General features: G+C 41.9%; 2 protein-coding genes across 8 annotated transcripts in view; one reads left to right on the forward strand and one right to left on the reverse strand.

Annotated features, from left to right (window-relative positions):
* LOC110985554 (uncharacterized) overlaps positions 1-8,918 on the reverse strand; it is a 63,065-nt gene extending 54,147 nt beyond the window's left edge. The window contains exon 1 of the mRNA XM_022246665.2: positions 8,372-8,918. Within this exon, the coding sequence (XP_022102357.2) occupies positions 8,372-8,478 (107 nt within the window). The 5' untranslated portion in view covers positions 8,479-8,918. The remainder of the gene's footprint in view (positions 1-8,371) is intronic.
* A 109-nt stretch (positions 8,919-9,027) lies between these two features.
* LOC110986713 (uncharacterized) lies at positions 9,028-17,012 on the forward strand. Of its 7 annotated transcripts, none has more exons than XM_087133956.1 (5): positions 9,028-9,431; positions 9,719-9,819; positions 10,526-10,677; positions 12,616-12,703; positions 13,622-17,012. In XM_087133956.1, exons 2-5 carry the CDS (start codon positions 9,805-9,807, stop codon positions 15,020-15,022), a joined length of 1,656 nt encoding a protein of 551 aa, XP_086990082.1. In that variant the 5' UTR covers positions 9,028-9,431; positions 9,719-9,804; the 3' UTR covers positions 15,023-17,012. The 7 variants fall into 7 exon arrangements, with proteins under 7 accessions (XP_086990082.1, XP_022104546.2, XP_022104537.2 ...); XM_022248854.2 differs by having other exon boundaries at positions 9,035-9,431; positions 10,472-10,677; XM_022248845.2 differs by lacking the exon at positions 9,028-9,431 and adding an exon at positions 9,465-9,598 and having other exon boundaries at positions 10,472-10,677.
* Positions 17,013-17,558: the final 546 nt, after the last annotated feature.

Raw genomic sequence — 17,558 nt, forward strand, 5'->3', positions numbered from 1 at the left:
TAATTTCCATTCATAAAATAAACATGGCCGAAATCACCATTACGTCTTGAGAGCCACGTAAAAAAAAAAAGATGTATATGTATGTATTATCTCTATATTTAGAACTCTAATGTTGGTGGACAGCAAATTTCAACATGGAAATTGTGACATGAAATTATCATATCATGGCACCGTACGGAAAAAAGGCAACCCCCCAAATGGACAGAGCACATGCATGTTACTAGAGGGGCTACTCACCTCACCTCATTTCTAAGTTGGCATTTCTAAGTCACTGTTCATTTCTCATAAGTTGGCATGTTTCACTCGGTCCCATTTTTACAAGGCCACAAAAATCCTTTGTGTAAATCAGCATTAAAAACAATAGCGCTTCAGTACTGGTTTCCTTCGCCGTGGTTGCCAAGAAGCGTCAAGTGACAAGCCTCACACTGCTCATGACTGATGTCTGTTTATTAACAGACGCATGCGCTCTGTCCATTTTGGGGGTCACCTTAGTGAACTAACTTAACCACTGCGCATGTACGGCCGTTTTCCAATATTCAACTTCATCTCTGTCTCAGCCTTGAACTGTTGTACGCGCAATAGCAAGTTTGACAGAGGCACAAAACATCAAGTAAGATGCAAAAGAGCCAAACATTACAGTTCTTCAGTTTAATTGAAACACTTCAGGCCCACAATCGGGAATTGGTTTTGGAGACAAAACCTGAGACGGAGATGAAGCGGAGTATTGGAAAACGGCCTACTACGTGTACGTGTGCGGTATGACAATCAGTTGGAGTTCCGAGCGAGCTAAAGAGCCGACTTAGCCGGAGTTTACTGTACAAGACATTAAACGTGCGTACAGTCTGTTGGTTTGGTTCTGCCCCCCCCCCCCGAATACTTGTAAGACCCTTGCAGCTGCTGGGGCCAACAGTGACATTGTGGTTAGAGGTTTTCAATGGAGTATTTGTGTGGCCTAAATACAGTAATGCAGGGCTCAACGTGTGGTGCAATGACTTCCTTCCCCATGTGCATGTAAAGTACATCGTTTGGAGCTTTTCACGATAAGTTTCGGGATATTGAATTGCACGATATCCCGGTATGTGTTTTTACGAATGATATGATATCCGATATCAACATCATATCGAAATATCGTGAAATATCGTCATATCGAACAGACTTAACATGTACATGTATGTATCTTGCACGTAAAATGGTAGTCTTGATCAAGACGTTGTAATGTTGTTGATACACAAGAAGGCGCTCACAAGACAAATAGCTGGAACGCAGGAACCCATGAACCACAACTAGCCATGCCAGCAAAGTCTTGGGAAGTTGGTCAAATCTGTATCGTGTGCGCGCACATAATTAGCATAATACACAATGCGCGCTGAAAATTCTCACTGAATATGTATCACACTTGAAAAATGTATCATGCATGATCTATTCCCCCGACTCCTGTTTGTACATGAGTGTACAATGTACATGATGATGCACATGGGTAGGCATTCACCCTGTTCAGGGGACAAGTTCTTTTGTTAGGGAAATTTGAACCGAGTGGTGGGGACATTTCTGAGTCCCCACAATGTTTTCAGTCCCCACAAAATAGGTGAAATATCGAGTGCATGTCCCTACAACTACTGTGCGGGAGCTGGTGTACCAATACATGTACCGGGTAGGCCTACATTGTAACATGTGAACATGTACATATACGTTGGTGTGCCATGAAAAAATGATTGAACGCTTTGATAGTGCTTTGCAAGTTACTGCTCAAAATTAGGTCTTCCCAGTGTGAAAAGCCAACAAAGTACACATGCAATGCTCTTTGACAGTTCGTTTATGGCCACGACCTTTTTGTAAACTCCTTAACGGGATTTGGAAAGAGTTTTCAAGCAGCAATTATCTTGGATTTCTTAAGCGTCAAACGGAGTAATGACAGTATCAAAGCCCTCGTGATTGTTGTCTTACCCCTGCTGAACCTTCAAAATCAAACACAACTTTCGACCAGTGCCGTGCAAGATTGTACCAGACTATTATGCAACTTCATTGTGGCTGTTCGTGTATGCAGGTGCACGAACAGAAAATGGGAAGCACCTGCATTCGTAAGTAATGCATGCGCAGTGAGTTTCCCCCAGTTCTGGGGGGGGGGGAGATTTGACCAACTTTCCAAGATGTTGTTGCTGGCGTAGCTAGATGTGGTTTGAGCTCCGGCTACATGCACTGTAGTTTTGTACATGTATTCGTCTTGTGAGTGCCCTCTCGAGTAGCAACAACACGACAGCGCCTTGGCCAAGACTAGCGTAACAGTGAGTGAGGCATCACTACAGAAATTCTGATTGTTAGGAATGATCAATTACACAGAGGTCAATGTTCGTACACCATTAATAAATGGTGGGGAACGATACCAATGTACATGTACAAGCCTGAACAAGACAGCATTTTTCATCCTGTTTTGTGAAATATCCCTCTGGGCATGCCAGTATATGTACAGATTGGGAATGTGCACTGCACGTCACCTTTATTCCTTTATACATGTAAGGTGGAAATGGGTATTTGGTACATGTAGGTCTTGTGCAATGAGGTGCAGAATGTGCCGAAGGGTGAAACTCTGGCCTTACAAAACACGGATTCACTGGCCGTGTTGGCATGCCTTTCTGACGATATGATTTCATATGGGACTACGTGTATTTAAACTGTAGGCAAGCAAACCGCATGGTAGGGCTGTAATTCTCATTAGATGCTCGAAACTCTGAGCGATTTCTCAGGAAACTGCACAGTGCCGAGCATCGCATTCGGGTGAAATCAGCAATTTTGTTGGGGTGTGATATCACGGACAGGATAGCACGGTTGAGTGCTTCCTCATTATGCCTTTGATTCTTCCTGTGGGGAACCACTGTCATGGAAAGTTATTAACACTACGGTTTGCATCAAGAATGTGACATCACCTAGTGCGTCAATTTGTTCAAAATACGGATATAACCTTTCGTTCCGTCTTCCAAAATTGTTTTCATAATTCATTATCTGTGACAATGGGCCCTAACACAAGAAAGTTTCACTTAGGCCTTTAGAAGACGTCACTAAGAACTTCTTGTGGCAATTACAAATGCTATCATGCATGGAAATTAGTGAACATAAACTTTCCCTGACAGCCTGTGCCTTGATAACTCTCACGGGTTGTTCTTACCAATACTTCAAATAGAAGTGTTTAACTTGATCCATAAACTACCCAAACACACATGGTGGGGATCTTTCTTTGGGGGATTTTGGAATATTCTGTTCACCACTTCCCACGTATCATGTGGGGTGTGATCCCTGACTACATGGTGTTTCAGGTTTAATGGCTTCTGGCTAGCACCCTCAAAACAAAGATTACGTTCAAAAAGCCACATCCTCTTTGAGTGATCCCTGTTCACCACTTGCCAGGTTGTATCGTGTTATTGGGGTGTGATCCCTGGCTATATGTGCATGCACACGGTGTTTCAGGTTTAATGGCTTCTGGCTAGCATCCCCTGAACAAAGATATTGACAAATGGGAAGAGCCACCAACATAAGCCTGGGTAGCTCAGTTGGTAGAGCACCGGTACAGTATTCCAGAGGCCACAGGTTCAAATCCCGCTCCAGTCAATTCTTTGTTCATCATCATTTGTAAGCTGCAAGTAAGTTTCCTTATATAAGTTGTTTCATGATTTATGATCAAAAAGCTGCATCTTCCTTGAGTGATCCCTGCTCACCACTTCCCAGGTTGTATCGTTGTTGGGGTGTGATCCCTGGCTACCATATATGGTGTTTCAGGTTTAATGGCTTCTGGTTAGCACCCCCCAAAGAAAGATATTGACAAATGGGAAGAGCCACCAACATAGGGATAGATACCGTATTCCAGTGACCGTGGGTTCAAATCCTGCTTCAGTTATTTTTTTGTTCCCATTTATAACAGATCCACGTACTGTACATGTACAGGTGTATGATAATTGTAAATTTCACAAACCTATTCATGAAAACAAGTGGCCAACAATCTGGCCAACCCTCTGTGAGAATTTTTAGTCTCTTTTTTTTTAGATTCAGGCTATATGCAAAAATGCAATGGCGACCTAACCGAGTGCTACTGGCATCCTGAATCAGCAAATCTTTCACTATCCATCACAGCCATCGCCTGATGATGTCACCACATGAAGCAATAGGCATCCTGGCTGTGTTTTTCCATCCTCCCACTGATTATCCGACCACGGCCGGCTGGCTGGCCTTCAAGGGACCATACACTGCGGTTATTTCACTACAGCCCTTGAAAATGCACAAAATTACAGTTCATTTAACCAATCAAGTTTTGTCTTGCTACCGGCATTTGGAAGATGAGGTATCTTTGCACCACTGGGATTCTTATGCTCATGCGAATGTCTAACTTTACGGGCAAAACTGTGACATCATCCCTGGGAGAAAACCTCAATGTTGTAACAAAAGACTGCTGGAAATTTTACCATTTTGAAGTCTTAAATTTCCCTTTTTGCTTGATCTATTGTCGAGTTCCACAGTAAGCCAAGGAGCAAGTTCCTCAGAGGTGTCTTCAATTCATGAACAAATTTTGAGTTCACTGTTTAAAAGTACACTTTTCAATACTCTTAACCCCTATAAGATGTAGAATGAAGAGTTTAAAGATGCACAGAAAGAGAAAAATTCGTCGCATGGACCCTTTGCAAGCGTGTGACTTCATACATTCAAGTCAGCTGAGCTGGAGTGAGTAATGATATTATATGAAATTATTATTTTTTCTAAATTAAAGACAAGGTACCGGTAGGGCCACACATATTTTTCCGTAAATCGTTGATTAATCAATGGTCACATTTTCCTATTTGATTAATCTTAAAACTACTGTGTAAAAAAAATAAGGATTTCGTTTCAGAAGGCATAGACAAGCTGAAAATGTCTCCGCCCAAATTATACATACACAGATTTATACATGCATTGCAAAGACACTTTTTCCCCTTATTGAGTTTGAGAATTGAAAGACGTTCTGCCTGGCTAACTTTTTTTCAAGCTTACAGAAAAAAAAAGACTGTTCAATTAATTAATTAGAGCCAAAATCCCACGTGGAAGCCTACATACAGGTATTGGTCAAAAAAATTCACAACTACAATCTTGCTGGCCTAATGCAGATCAAAAGTAAAATGTGTAAAATTTGTCTTGTCCAGTGTGAAAATCAGATTTCCAAAGCCACATTATGACTTTGCAAAGTTTGGCATTCCAAACAAATTCGTCCTCACCAAACTCTTAGACTTCTCTGTGAATTTTGGCCATTTTTCACAAACGTCCATCCCGTCCCACCTTCCAAACTGTTTGATAACACTCACAGTCACAGTGGATTGTTCCACGCAACAATTTGAAACATGCATACCTGTACATACCGGTACATATCCCTGTGCATGTACCGTATGTGGAACGACACAGCCCTCTGGTTGCCATGGGTACTGGTAAAGTACATGTACATGTTGCTATGGGATTTGTGCTTCTGGTTTAGTTACCTCACATACTTGTGCAGTGAACAACTGAACATGCTTTGTGCATCTTAGTTACCACTGTGTAACTGGTGTGGGCATTACCAACAGAAGACTACATATAATTTTATAAAATGTTCGAAATTGTGTACCGTGTAATTGTTACTTTTTTTCTAGCATTAACTTTTATGAATTGGTCTTATTCTAAATTTCATTTTTTGTAACTTTTATGTTGTAAATTTGTTTTGTTTTGTTTTCAAGATCGCTGTAAAAATCTAGTTTGTTTTACATTAGATTATTTCATTGCCAGTGGCAGTGGAGTTGGAGGCCCTTGGGTCACAGTTTTTAAGTTAACTTTTTCAACTCTTGGTATGTGCCATTGGTTAATCGTTTGTACTGTGTACTGCATTGTTCTGTTTTGCATTGTCGTTTTGTATTGCTTGTTTTGTGTTATGCCAAATAAAAAACAATAATAATAATATACTTATATAATACAACACAGCGCAATGGAAAAGTGTTGCTATTGTAACAAGTTGCTGGTATATTTGACAGGAAGCTGACAACAACACTTTGACTTGGAGTCAATTTGTTTACTCGTGTCAAACATGTAACTTGTGCGCACTTGAACGTGTAGTATCTCTGTTCGTTGGGCTCTCACAGTCAGTTATGTTTATCACTAGAATGTTGCCCTTCTCAATTCTATGCAAAGGACACTTCACTCTACAGTATAAATGCACGCATGTGTACAGTACAAGTTTGTACGTGTATCCCTAACACTCCCAAATCCTCTGATTTCAATATGATTTTACATACACCCTTTGGGGTTAGGGGTATAAGACAATTTGAATGAAAGTTCGTTCTCATGATGATACAAGGGAGAAACAAGTACATGTATATCCAAGATTTGGTGGAGGTGCATGTACAGTGTAAGTGTTGATTATACACGTAAATGTTGAATCCTTTGACAATCTCAATGATTCCTCAGACCACTACCTGATCGGTCATTTCGCATGTTGACTTAAACATGCCAGACCAACTCCTGTGCTAAACTAACAGCCCACTGACATGTTGACCGGAAAATGCAGAGCAAGAATTACAAACAGTATTGCACCAGAAATCCTGTTCAGTAAGTGTTGACCTTGAGTGGTTCTTCCAAGCCATTGGAGGGGTGGAGAAAAACGACTGGTACAATAATGCAAACAGGGATCTTTTTCCGATTGTCAAACCATGCATGCCCAAGCAAGACTACTGTGGACCATAGTGTTGTTGTGTCTAAAGTTACATGGACACGTACCCAACTGTACAAGTCATGTAACCTGGACATTCCTATATTTATAAGTGAATGAGCTCATCTTAAACAGACAATCAGATGAAACTCAGGAAAGACACATTTAAACAGTTGGCAGTGACAATGATAAACATAAGCCTTCAACCTTCATATGAATACTAATGGAAAAACTCCACAACTTGTACTTTTTTCAGTACAAATCTAAGCTAACGCTGTCAGAGGTGACTTTGCGAAAAAGTAAACTTACAGTATATCAAACTAAATATGGAAGAGTCCAGAACTACATGTATTAGGTCATGCTATTTAGTGTCAACAAGCGTCAACAAAGTGTCAACAAGTTATTCAAGCCTATTTATGCAAAGATTATTTATGTAAAATGTTAATTAGGATCCTACAAATCAAATTCAATGTATAATATCTATCTGAAATATTTGACTGTTGAAATTTGAGTGACAAAGTCGGGTCTGTATGTGCAGTCCGACCGGCCGCCATCTTGTTTTCGCATGGACGGCAGAGGAAAGAAAGATGGCGGCCCCGTACATCACAAAAAATTTCCATTGTCCTTGGAGAATCTGGAAGCAAATTCGGTGTTTCTCTTAGTCTTATATTACAGTGGCAAGTGTTAGAGTCTCAATAAAACCACTTTTTCATCTGTATCATCTGTAGAGGGTATTTTCAAGTTGTTGACACTTTGTTGATGCTACTTGTGTGTGTTGATGCTTGTTGACGTTAAATAGAATGACGCCATGCATGTGGCGGGCATGGCTAGTCTGACACCCTTTTTATTATGGTCTGGCATGGACATACTATACATGTAAAGCTAAAGGACAACAACCGTTTCTATTAACAATGAACAGTCATATTAATATGAAGGGTCGCCATTTATGGGGGTAATATGGCCAGTATTACTATTAGACTGATAACAGATGCTAAATTCCCAAATGGAATTGAGTAAGAGTGTGGTGGTGATGAGTTAACGAGAAGCATAAATTTCCTTTCTTTTGAGTGATTCACGACCCTGGCAGATTTTTTGGGGGGGTCCAAAATTGCAACTGGTCTGAATTTGATTTCATGAACACAAATTCAGCATATTCAGAATGGCAAGCAAAGAACCAGATGAAGATTTGTCAAGAAGAAAAATACAAATTTCTCAGTCTCTTTGAAAAACACGGACTCACCAAGAATTCAGTATGATAATGGTCCATTTAGCCTTTAGAAAGGATTCCATATATTTAGATGCCACTAATTTTTTCCCACAGTGACCTATTAGCCATCTGAAAGCAATTAAAATGTCCTACACGTAAATAGCCTAATTCAGCTGCGGCAATATTGAGGTACTCATTTAGAACACAATTTCAATTTTCAAACCAGTCTCATATTATTTTAGGCCTAGCCTATAGGGTCTGTGAACAGGATGTCAAGTGGTGTCCTACCAAGTTAAAGGTAGGGCATTCTCAACAATCGCGCATATCACAGGGACCAGTTCATGGTCCAATATCCACTGCCTTTCAAAGTTTCATTAAGCATTACCCAACATGTCCAACCACGGCCATGCCAACTGGCAACGGTACTGCCTAGATTGACTGAGAGTGACTGATAGAATACCGGTACATTCACTTACCACAATGCTTTTTTCTCAATTTCGTTTGATCTGTAACTTGTCTCGTCGGGCTCCGATTGTTCCCTTGACTTCGATCGCTTAATAACCACTTTTTCGGCAGCAGCCATTTTTCGTTACAAGTTCAGTGTTCACTAACATTGCAAAGGATGCCATTTGGGATTTAAACCGATTTAAAAGAGGTGCTAGTTCTCGGCCATTTATCCCACGATCGATGGATCATACGATCATCCGCTGAGCGCAATTTTTACTGCAGTACACCGCTGGCTGTCGTTGCCCACGTACCGATCACGGTGATTCACCGACCGCTTGGAACAGCTCCATGAACAGCCCGATTCTCTTCCCGGAAAACACAGCTCCACTGGACGGCTATTTCTGGATAATCCGGTGCGGCGTAATCATGCGGAAATCTGACCCATGGTCACGGTTTAGTGTGAGCAAAACAGGCCGGAAACGACGAGAAATTGAGCGACTTCTGGACTTAGATTGCAACATTGAGGTGCATTGCCATGCCATGCATGACGGTGGTTTCCCAACTTTTGTGTACGTTCATATGAGATGACGCACTGCCGGGTACCAACACAATTATTTAGGCCGAGGTCAAGGTGAAAGGTTACGGTCTGTCTTCTTAGACTTGATATCAGTCCACGCTGGGTTAGCTTGTTTGTTAGTTCAAGAAAAGAATTAGTAAAAGAAAATAACTAGCATTGAAATCTGCAACAGCTAACATTACTCCTTTGTGTTTTTCGGGGCGTCTAATGTAAGGTTTGCTTGAAGTTATCTTCAGCGATTTTAGACTTCAAGAAAAAGACTCTTTTGTCTGGTTCTCGAAACTGCGGGTTCAGTTTTGTATCGGCTATGTTAAATTATAGGTCTGTGGAGTTTCCTGCTCAGTGCGTAAGATGCAAAAAACGTACTTTTGCAGACAGGCAAAGCATATAAACTATCATAACTTTGTGGTGTGCAAACACTGATGGAAGTACTTCCATTTAGTGGGGGTGTTAAGGGCTCACAAAATGATTCCTGATGAGTCGCATTGGAACCCCTTCGGAACAAAGCCAAGGTTTGTGAAATTCCATTGTGATGTTTATTTTATACATGCACGGACATACATGTATATGCACATCGAGCTGCTTCTAAACTGGCCTAAATAATGTATACAACTTCCATGGCTTAGGACCCTAGTTCGCATCAAAACGCAAGTAACTTACCGATACGTGTCATATCAAGGTAATACTAAGCTGTTTCTTATCATAAAAGTATGAGGGAACTTCAGTGCAGCTTCTACAAGACGACAGAACCTGGGATTTCTCACATTGCTTTGCCCTTTTTTTGTCAATCCAATTTCAGATATTACTGTCTGACTGTAGTGTAGCTAAGTATGTTTGTCAGGACTGGAGGTTGGCCCAGGACGAGTTGACATCGCTAAAGGTGGCATGACGACAATGATGGTATGACATTGGCAGGCAAGCTGTGTGTAATTCAATATTGGAGCCGAAATGTCAGTATGTCATGTATGTCGAAATCGCTCATTGATGTGTCAATATTTGTCTTAATATAACAATGATAAGTGTGCTGGTTTGCACGTGCATAGGCCTATGACAATGATTTCAGGGGTGTATTTGTGCCCCATATTGTCCACGGGGCTAGTAAAAGAACACGTACTGTTAGACGTAAGCTCGTATTGGAATGAGTGCACAATGACTTGGATGAGCAGAAAGGTTTAGATTGATGTGCGCGCTGAGCAATCTGTGTTCGTTTTGCCACGTGAACAAGATTGTGCATATTACCATGAAACTGCTTAGTTATGATTGCATGCATGCCGTAGACTGTATAGTAGAAGGCACACCGAGAGCATTCTAGGTTCTAGAAGTAAGATACATATTTTAGGCCTGTAGTCATTTTGAAGGATGAAATTATGCTATTGATTAAAAAAAACCCAGCATTTCAACAATTTATGCACGATGTCATGAGTCATTAGGGCTTATACGTGCATAGCCACAATATAACGTGTTCTAGCTGGCATGACACCAGATTATCCCAAGTGACCTTGCCCTATCAAAAGACAGGAGCAGGGTCAACGAGTTGATTGCTCTTTTACAGACCAAGCCAAATAACAACAAACCTAGTTCCAGCACACCTTCCGTATTCCCCAAGTTTAAGTGCAGCTGGCCCAATTGCTCCTTCACGGCCAAACGCCGGGCACTGCTGAAGAACCACCTCAGGAATCACAGCCAGGAGAAGCCGTTCAAATGCCGCTACTGCAGCTACAGCACCGAGTCCCGCAGCAACTGCAACGTCCACGAACAGTGCGTATATTCACCCAACAGCTAGCCCTGAGTCAATTCGATTAATTTACTATTCGAATATTTGACCATTAATTTGATCAAATATCCGACTGTTCGGTTGCACTGACCACCAGGTTGTTGATGGACAAATCATATGTAAAATCAGTTGCAATAACGCACACAATTGTACATTATGATCAATGTAATAGCTTCTCACATCTAGGAGTATCTCCAGCTACGATTTGGCAAGATTTAAGAGATGAACAAGACTTCTTGCCCTGTTGAAAATTTCTATTCCATTTTAATTGTTTAATGAATAATTTACTTTTTAAATTGTTGTAAGATTTCTGATGCTTTTCATTTGAATCTGCTTGAAACAAGCCTCCATAGTGCAGTTTTTTTTTTAAACAAAAAAAATTCCCTTCCTTTTTATGAATTTTGCATTCGATTATTCAAATTTGAAAAATAACATTTGAATATTCGACAACCGATCGAATATTCGGTTATTCAGATATCAGCACAGCCTTACCAACAGTGGGGAATGAACCAGCTCGGTATTCCAACATGAAGCATGTTGGAGGTTATTCGGACATGCGTATGAGGTCTGTCCTGTCAGCGCCGGCCTACGAGGACTAGCCCCTCGCTTTGTCTAACTGGCTCATTCCAAGCCGTCACCCCAGTGGCACGACGTTCACTATCCACCCGAACCTCAAGTGCAGTCTCACTGGCAAAGAAGAGACAGCTTGCCGGGATGTTTTTTATACTGGGCTTGCGCAAGTGAACGGAGCGCATTCAATGACCATGCAGTCAAATAGGTCCTGCGTGCTCAGCCCATCCAATATGTATGAACCTGTGCAGGCACACATTGAGTACGGACCAAAGGATAATCGTTGCCGTGTATGAAAAAGCACAGCCCGTCTTATTCCCATTTGGAGCAGACAGGGTGTCACAATTTGTCAAATACACCCGAAGCTTAAGAACGTGCATTTGTGCGTGGTGCCACCGTGGTAATGGTGTCTTGTCAGAGTAGTCTGTTGTTGGGAAAATGTTGAACACCCAAGTTGTGAGTTGAGATTTTAGTGTAGTGAAAACGTGCAACTCGAGAAAAAAGGACTAGACCATGAAACAATTCTTACCCCTTAAGGATACAGACACTTTAGGGCTGTGCTGAATATCTGAATATTCGATCGAATATTGAATACGCGATCACTATTTTTTGTGTTCGAATATTCTAATGCTAAGTTCATGAAAAAGAAGGGAGAATTTTCTTGTTTACAAAATGCAAAAATCGCACTATGGAGGCTTGTTTCAAGCAGATTCCAGACACTTGAAGGCAAATGACATGCCCTACAGTCCAATATAGAATCCATCCAAGAATATGGAAATACTGAGCTTTTCAACAAAAAATGAGGGTGCCAAGATAATATTGATGCAAACTGTTTTGATATTATAAAGCCATAGAGGGACCGTTCATAGGGTGACCAGGACAACACAAAGCTTCAAACTGAGCATGTGACAAGAGAAGAAAATGTGTCAAATCCAATTAAACCAACAGTATTTGTTCTACGGCCGACAAAATTTTGCCAGCATTTCCACAAGGCAGAAATAAGGCCCAGGGCATATCACCAGCAAAGTTTCAAAGTCTCCGTCAGTGGTCTTCAGTAAACTCTTCATAGATTACCCAGGTGAATACGTCACATGCTTAGTGAAGTCTGTAAGAAGCATTAGCACTTTAACCAACACACCCGCGTACTCTGTTCGTTGGCTCAACACCCTCCAGGTTCAAAATGATAGCGCTTTTTCGTATTATCTACCGGCAAAGATCAACTGGCCCAGTTTTGAATGGACTGTGAACACGCCTTATTTGAATCGAGACAGCAGTGCATTTTTTTTAAAGGATTCTCGACCCTAATTTAATGACATCTACCTGATCTTGTAGTTTTTCTTTTAAACTGACAGGCGTATGCACACATTCCAGAGACCACACAAGTGCCACTACTGTGCCTATTCCTGCGTGCAAAGTACGACTCTTCGACAGCACGTTCAGGTATGATCTCAAGCATCAGACATATCATGCATACTACAAACTGCCGACTTTTAGATCCCCCCCTCCCTGTACTCATGGCACACACAGTGGCTCCACCCACCTTCCCCATGTACGCATACACACCCCTTGTTTCTCCCTTTCTCGGTGATTGGGGCAGAATGTTAAACATTTTGTTGTGAAAAAAACCAGAACCCGGTTCGGGCAGATTACATTTGAGAAGGATTCAAGAAAGTGCATAATTTGTTTCATGATAACTTAATTCAAGCTAAATCTATAGCACTCTGTGCATGTAGGCTTTGCCCAAGAGCTTCCTACCCTGTATAGACTACGGAAGTGTGACGTCACTTTGAACCAGAAAAAGCAGCGCAAATGAACGGAGTACCCGCGCGCATTTGTTCACACACTGGTTCTTGCACTGATGCCTTTTACACACATAAGTGTGCATGTGACGTATTCACTTTGGTATTCTATACTTACACATGTGAAATAAAATTTGAAGGTTTGCATGATGGGTATACACTAGGCAAATGGTTTGCGGTAACATTCTGTAGCAAGATATCTCTCTCTTGCATGTGTGGCTGTGAAAGGGACCGGTTTACTCATGGTTTGGAACAGTGTATGCTCTGTCTGTCGTCGGGAGGCTGCTGCTTTCCAACTGGAGTGAGGCTTATGTTTGCTCTGGCGCTCGTTAATATGTGAAGATTGAAGCCGAACTGTGGGTGCGTAGGGGCGCGAGAGGGGAACATTGGAAGGGGACAGACTTGATCACGTTCGCTGAGGTGTGACAGTGTGGGATATGGTGCCGGAGGAAGCAGATCTCTGTCCCCCCCCCAAAAAAAACTTGTTTGAATGACAGTAGGTTCCAGTGTACATAATCCTAACCTTACCTGTTTTTTTTCTGCTGGCCGCTATTCGCAGATAAAACACAAAGAACGATGCCAGTACCGTTGCTTCCAGTGTCGCAGCTTCTATTGCCAACGTGAGAGCCAACTCATGTACCACCTCCTGAAAGTCCACCAGACTACCACCATCAGCGAGATCTCCCCGTACCTGAACCCTACGTACCTCCCTGATTACCTCCCTGCCATGGCTGAGTTTGCCTGCCGTCAGACCGGTGACCAAGGACTAGCCATCAGTAATGCTTCCACCCAGCAACAACCAACGGAACCCTTACTGAACCAGCCACAGCAGAGCAGACGCTACGCTGCAGCCCAGCAGAAGGCTGTGCTGCAGATCAGCCCAACCCCTTGTAAGCTGATACGATCCACCACCAACAGTTTTCCCACGATCGGCAGCAGCGTGGTGACGCCCACAGTAGTGGCGAGCACGTTCCAGCCTATCCAGGCGGGCAGGAGAAACTCAAGCGGAGCCTCCCAGTATCAACGGCCGCATCCGCAGACTACGAGGCAGGCGAGCCTGAATGATCTGTCCGAGCACAGTCTCCTTGCCAGCAGCTCTCTCATCACCCCGCTGGACGGCGGGCCTGAGGTCATCGAAATAATCGAAAATGACGACGAGAGTGGCCTGACCGAGGAAAAGCCGGATGGACAAAGCAACAATGGCCTCTATTGCTGCAGTCACTGCCTGTTGACGTTTACAGATGAAAATGGTCTCATTAACCATGTCCTTACCATTCACCCTGAGACCACGTCCCTTGAGCAGAGGGAAACCACCGAGGAAGGCATTCACCAGCAAGGCATTACACACCAAGACAGCATCACCAGCTCCAGCAGTTTTGTCGTCACGTATCCAACAAACCAGTCGGCAATGACAGAGGCTTCCCCAGTCTCTGTACCAATCTCACACAGTGACTTTGCAGTACCTCCGGTCGTGAAGCAAGAAGAGTCGCCGGGCTCCCAGCTTTGCCCGGAAGTCTGGCCGTCAGTTTCGCACATTGACGACAGGGTTCCGAGTGACACTCGGCGGCAAGAGCGGCTCAGCTCCGAGACGATCTCAGAGAGCGCATTTGCAAACGTCCAAATCCAGCGAAGTGCCAGCAGATCGAGTCAGGACGGCAGCCTGGGGCAGCCCGTTTCAGCCAGGGAGGGTACCCCCCTGCTCAGCATGCCTTCACCCACCACAACACACAGCAACAGGGTCACAGTGTCGACCCAGACCGTTCCATCCTCAGCAGAGAGGGGTGAAGCAAACCCGAGCAAATTCCGCTGTGTCCATTGCAGCATCGTTTTCCCGGATAATGTGCTGTTCACCATCCACAGAGGCGCTCATGGATTCCGTTCACCGTTTGAATGTAACTTCTGTGGCAAGGATTGTGGTAACAAGCATGAATTTGCATCTCATTTGCATAATTGTTCTTGATAGCTGACAGGCTCTTTGAATTGATATCTTCAGCAAACTGTTATTGCAGTCAATCTTAATCTTGTTAAAATTAAACATTTTATCAACCATAAAAACTTATGTACAGTTTTGCACCCATTTATTGGCCCCCACCCCAAAAAAATGAGATCTTGCAAGAGGTCCATATTACTTGCAGAAAATTATTGAAGAATTTAACATTTTTATAATGCCATCACTTGACGCTTTTCAGTGTCAAATATATTTAGTATGTAAGTCGGCAAATGTCGGCAAATTCCTATTTTCTAATATCTTTAACCCAAGCACATAGTTTGGATCCGTGGAGTAATGTGAACTTAAACTTATCATAATTATTTCTGAATCAACAAGTAATATGCCATTTCTGTAATGCATGCCAGTAAATTCAGTTTCAATTTTTATCTGTATGCTTTATATGAACAAGTTTAACAACTGTACATTGCATGCAGTGCATGTTTTAAATATTTCACAAGTACGACCAGGCTTTAACAGGACTGGATATACCGTCCAAAACTATTGCCTTGCCAAAAGGAAAGACTGAAGCTTGATAACTTTTTAATTTTTTAAGGGAAGTAAAAAAAGAAATGTTCTGTGGTAATAATGTGACACCAAACAGCCAAAGCAATTTTGTAGTAATTTTTAGAAACTTTTGAAGAATGTTTTTGATATATTATCTCTGCCTGGTCTGCTTTGTAATTGAAGGCATATGAGTCAGATCAATTGCATTACCCAAGGAATTCGCCTGACAAATATTAATACCTAGAGATTTTACCTGGTAATATTTTTTTTCTAATTGAGCCAAAGTAAAAAAATGCACTGGTCAGAGATCTCTATTGTAACCAAAGAAATACACGTTTTTCCTGCGTTGCTCAGGCAACATCTGCATTAGATTTGGAGTTCATTTTCCTCAGACATACTTAGAAAACATGAAATAAAAAGCAACTTGTATGTTGGTCTTAAGCCTGCTGCCAACTGCAAATTCCCAGTGGAAAATGTCAGCAGTTTGTTTTGACTGTAAATGGCTTTCAGTGGTCCAAGGAAAGATCACATTAAATTTTCATTTCCTTTTTCCTAGAATACCGCTGTCGATTTGCATTAATTTTCCCCAAAGTTGAATAAGCCACTTGTGAGTTAAATTTGAACAAAATCTGGTACACTGTGTTACCTGATTGCACAGAAACATAACAATTTGAATTCCCCAGACTAAAGACACTGTTGCTGTACCTCGAGATTCAGGGCAAGCTTTTGCATAGCGACCACCATCTCTGGAATGGACTGTTTCCTTTGTGCTGTTCTTGTACATTGAGAACAATGTATTGTTGCAAGGCGTCTCTTATGTAACTAAGCAAAAGCTTGCCCCGAATGAGGTATAGCAACAGTGGTTTTAGTAAGCAGAATTCAAGTTGTTATGTTTTTATGAATTTAAAGAACTCAGTGTACCACATTTTATTCAAATTTAACTAGCAAATGGCTTATTTGGCCCGTGTACCGATGACCTCACACTTTGTTTACTTGTACGCTTTTCCTATGGAACTTAAAATTTGCCACCCTTACCTGGCTTCCATGAAGAGGCCCATGTGTAAATAAAGGGTGACATTATCAGTATGGAGGCCAGTGCATTTATGCATTTTGTGTGCACGCTGTGGATGTATATGCCCGCATTTTTGATTCTGTCACTTTGTGTATTGTGGTAACTATGAAGTGCCTGAATGTTTGCCTCAGGCACTGGGCAATGCATAGGACTCTAATTGGGGGGGGGGCTTTTTTCACACATTATACCTATGGAGCCAAGTCGTCATGACCTGCATCAAGGAGGGTAGTTACATTGTTGTGTGGGAGGTTTGGGAGTGTTGTGGAGAAACAATAATGCAAAAAGGACCAAAAGAAAATTAAAATGTACGGAAGAGGAATGCATGCTACAAAAGAAAATGAATAAAATGCCAACCATGGAGCATTTTCTGTGCTTTATTCCCATGCTGTGACATAACAGTATACACCGTATTTTTGTGTTCAATTTGTGCTAAAAGTAGCAGTGGGGCACTTGCATCGTGTGGGTAAGCTATTAATGCTGAAGATCTTTGCCAGCCATGTTTAATTCATTATTTTTTACTCAACTTGGGCGGACATGAAAACGGGGATGAAAACAGGTGCAAAACAAACTCTGATTATGTCATCCAGTCTAATAACTTTATTTTAGGTATTCTTTTTGTAGCTGATGAGAGATACTTCTGGAAATAAATTTCCATGAGGTTGTGAACAATCAACAAATGATGGTCAAGAAATTGTATGTAATGTAGCCTTTTTGCATGATTAAACATTATATTGTGAAGTTGCAAGGCCTTAAAACAACAGATGAGTGTTCTTGTGTCCAGGTGTGCCATACATAGTGCAGACCTCTGCACTAAAGATGTCCACATAATGCAGGGTAAGATAGCATTGTGTGGACTTGCACACGTCCACACAATGTTTCCCCTTTCTGAAAAACAGTTTCAGAGGAATTTTGGGGTCAAGGTTATCTGTG

Source organism: Acanthaster planci, linkage group LG03, assembly GCF_054643075.1.
Source record: "Acanthaster planci isolate LZ-2023a linkage group LG03, COTS_SCS, whole genome shotgun sequence".
NCBI classification, from domain to species: Eukaryota; Metazoa; Echinodermata; class Asteroidea; order Valvatida; family Acanthasteridae; genus Acanthaster; species Acanthaster planci.

Coding starts and splice junctions, on each gene's coding strand:
- LOC110986713 (XM_022248854.2), top strand. Junction 10,678..12,615: donor AACTGCAACGTCCACGAACA/GTGCGTATATTC, acceptor TTAAACTGACAG/GCGTATGCACACATTCCAGA. Junction 12,704..13,621: donor CTCTTCGACAGCACGTTCAG/GTATGATCTCAA, acceptor CGCTATTCGCAG/ATAAAACACAAAGAACGATG.